This window comes from Condylura cristata, unplaced genomic scaffold (assembly GCF_000260355.1).
Source record: "Condylura cristata isolate star-nosed mole 26May11 unplaced genomic scaffold, ConCri1.0 scaffold00012, whole genome shotgun sequence".
In the NCBI taxonomy this organism is placed as follows: Eukaryota; Metazoa; Chordata; class Mammalia; order Eulipotyphla; family Talpidae; genus Condylura; species Condylura cristata.
Genome location: NW_004567113.1, coordinates 9,980,437 through 9,983,942, shown reverse-complemented (window position 1 = coordinate 9,983,942; position 3,506 = coordinate 9,980,437). Strand labels below are relative to the sequence as shown.

At 36.3% G+C, this 3,506-nt stretch overlaps 1 protein-coding gene across 1 annotated transcript in view; it reads right to left on the bottom strand.

Annotated features, from left to right (window-relative positions):
* The window catches only part of LOC101619604 (chromosome unknown open reading frame, human C4orf36), a 5,426-nt gene extending 2,252 nt beyond the window's left edge, over positions 1–3,174 (bottom strand). The window contains exon 1 of the mRNA XM_004681424.2: positions 3,110–3,174. Coding sequence (XP_004681481.1) covers positions 3,110–3,174 — 65 coding nt within the window. The remainder of the gene's footprint in view (positions 1–3,109) is intronic.
* Between the last annotated feature and the right edge of the window lie 332 nt (positions 3,175–3,506).

The following is a 3,506-nucleotide window of genomic DNA, read 5'->3' as shown; positions in this document are numbered from 1 at the left end:
ATAAATAAATAAAAAGAACCAGAGCTGCTGCTTAGTCTAGGTGCACTTATTTAGAAGCACCACTTCTCGGACTTAGAAAACTGGAGAAGGGATGAAATCCAAGCTACAATATTAAAAATAATCACTATATCGCTTTTCAGCCTTTTGGCTGAGACCAAGTATAAAAATAATCACTGTAAAACATAAATGAATTGTTATGTATCTCAGGTCAAAAATTTAAAATATCACTACAGGTTTCCCAGGTGAGTTCATATGCGTAAGGAAAGTGGAAAGACCTGCTTTGTAAGGGACATGAAGATGTCACATACATACCATCCTTTGTTTTCCTCCTCCAACTTCCTTACTACTTTATCATCTAAGTTTAAGGAGTGACTGATGTCTACCATTATTATAGATATACTTGAACAAGTGCACAAAGACGTATTTATAACAGTGTTCACTGAAGCATTGTTTTAAAAACACGGAAATAACCTGTCTATCAAGAGCCTAGTTATGTGAAACATACATGTCATAAAAGATGTTTACACATATATATAAATATGGAAAGATGAGCAATGAAAGAACTAATGTTTATCTAGTATGCATTAGGCATTGCTTTAATCCATTTACAGATATGAACTCATTTAATTGCCGAGGTAACTCTAGGAAGCATTCAGTTGTTATTGTTATGCTCAATTTAGAAATCAGAAAACAAGAACAGAACACAGATTGTCCAAACACAGGTTCATTGTGGGGTTGTGATTTCAACCAAGGAAGTCGGACTCTAGAATCTGTGCTCTTAATCACCAGTCTAATAAGACATACTGGAGAATGGAGGATACAGTGAAGTTCAATATAATCCCACATGTGAAAATGTGTGTGAGTTTGTGTACACATGTGTATCTTATGCAGCAGATAAAAATTCTAGAAAATTATAAAACATTTTACCTCTGAGTGGGTCTAGAGAGGGCTGGAAATAGGAATATGAGAAACAGTATTTTTATTTTCTTTTCAAATGCTTCTATATTGTTTGGATGTTTTTAGTGTATCATTTTTCTAATTTTATAAAAACTGCTAACAAAGAAAAGCCTATGGTGAGAAGTTCTCCTGGCAAATGAACTCCAAAGCGTGCTACTACCACTCAGTTAATTTAATTGCTCTTATCAATACTGAATATTGAATTGAATACTTTCCTGTGAGAATGAATGGAAAGGCATGATTTTGCAGAGATTATTCATAATATAAAGTTCCACATTAAAAAATCCACAAAATCGGTAGATATACACAATGGAATATTACTCAGCAATCAAAAAAGATAAACTCATGCCTTTTGCAGAAACACTGATGGAGCTGGAAGGGATCAGGCTTAGTGAAATAAGCCAGAAAGAAAAAGAAAAATACCAAATGGTTTTTGCAGGAGCATAAAGGATGGGGGGGGCAGAAATAATAATGAACAGCAATATACCTGAGACATTTTCTGGGGGTAGAGTGGGAAATGGGATCAAAAATGGGGTACAGGGGAGTGCACGGGACTATGGCGATGGCCCATGGGTAAACTGGTGATGGGATGTCCATGGGGATTATAACTGAGATGGGAAAAGGCACAAAATGATATAAAAATAAACTCTTAATTTAAAAAAGAAGAAAAATCCACAAAATCAGTGCTTTATCAGGATATCTTTATTTTAATAATTACGTTTTCAGTAATATTAGCTATTAGGGCATTTGCTTATAGAGTTCAAGGTCTATTCACATACTAAACTAACAAAAATAAATAAAAGCAATGGTGAATTTTCTCTGACTTTCCAATGACTCTGGTTTTACAACCCCAGAAGTTGTCTCCAATTACTTCTCAGAATATTGTTTAAAAGAAAAATTTGATTGACTTAATGACAAATATGTCATTGACTATGGTGGAGGGGTTAAAAATTCAAGTTGAAAAATCAAATACAAAACAGAACAAATGCTACAAAGTGAAGTGACAAAATGGTAACAACCCATGTTCATTGTGAGTTTACTATATATCAGGCAACATGCAGCTAACCTACTTTACTTCTGTACTCAACATACAGATAGATATTGTGTCCATTTAACACATGTGGAGGACAAGACATAGAGAAATTAATTTACTCAGTGCCTTATAGGGAGCCAGGGGAGAGGTCAGGCTTTTAGCCTTTTTCTCCCTGACTCCAAGCCTGCGTTGTCCACACATTGCCTGCCAAAGTGTACAGGACACAAAACTGACCTTTTGTACTAGCTAATGAAGTGTTGGTAAATATGCCTGAAGTCAGGCTTTTTTTTTTTTAAGATTTATTTATTTATTCATACAGAACAGGCCAGAGATGCGGAGGGTGAGAGGCTTTACCAGAGAGAGAGCGGGAGCAGAATAGGCAGATCTACAAAGTACACTGCTGAGGGGAGCAGCGGGCGGGTCAGTAGAGGTCTGCCTCGCCATGTGGTCACCTCCGGGGCAGGCGGGAATCGAACTCATGCAGAGGTGGCTTTAGTTTCTCAGTGCAGTGCTTTAAACCGCTGCACCACCAGGGAGGGCCTGAAATCAGGCATTTTTAAGTAGATTCACACTAGGTATTCTAAGGTGGCTGGTGGTATGTAAAAAAAAAAAATGTTGCTTGGGAATAAGAAGACTCAGACTTCATCGTTTACTATAACTATGAAACTTTGAGCAAACTACTTCTAGGGTTTTCTCATTTGAAAGTGTTATTTAGCAACAAACAACTATAAACCAGAGACATTCTTGGGTCTGGAGAGGGGAATAGGATGAAAACTGGGGTGAGAACAGCACAGGAGACTATGGTGATGGCACATGGGTGAATTGGTGGTGGGAAGTTCACCGGGATTACAACCGAGATGAAAAAAATGTACAAAATGAAGAATAATGTAAGATATATATAAATATATATATACATCTATATATATATATAATAAAATAAAAAGAAAGTGGTTTGTTGTAAAGACCAAGTTAGATAATTATAAAGTCTTATAAAAATGACTTTTCTTTAAAAAAAATATTATTCAACACCTAAAAATGTCTCCTATGGTCCATAATCTAATGGGGGATAAAGGCATACTCCCATCCTCACTCAAGCCTTCCCAGGATAAAAATACTTACACTTGGTAACAACTGCCCCTCAGAATAGAGTTCATCGTGTTCTTTCTTGGCAAGCCGTAAGCCATGTTGAATTATTATAACCGAATCTCTCACAGAGATGTTGATGTGATCACGAGGTACTCTTGATTTTTGCCTGAAAAGATGGCAAAGCAATTAATGACCTTCACTCTATATTTTGAAATATTCAAATAATTAAAAAGATTTAGATAAAGCATTTCTGAAAAACATTCAGAATGCCCATAACAAACGTCCATTAAATCTGAACACCTAACACCTAATGTAGAAGCGTTTTCTTTTATTGTCCATAAACTCGCTTTGTCGTTTCTCCCTATGCTGAGAATATGCCAGGTTAACAGCAAGGTGTTGTCATTGCCTCAACCAGCCCAACCGGCCCAAA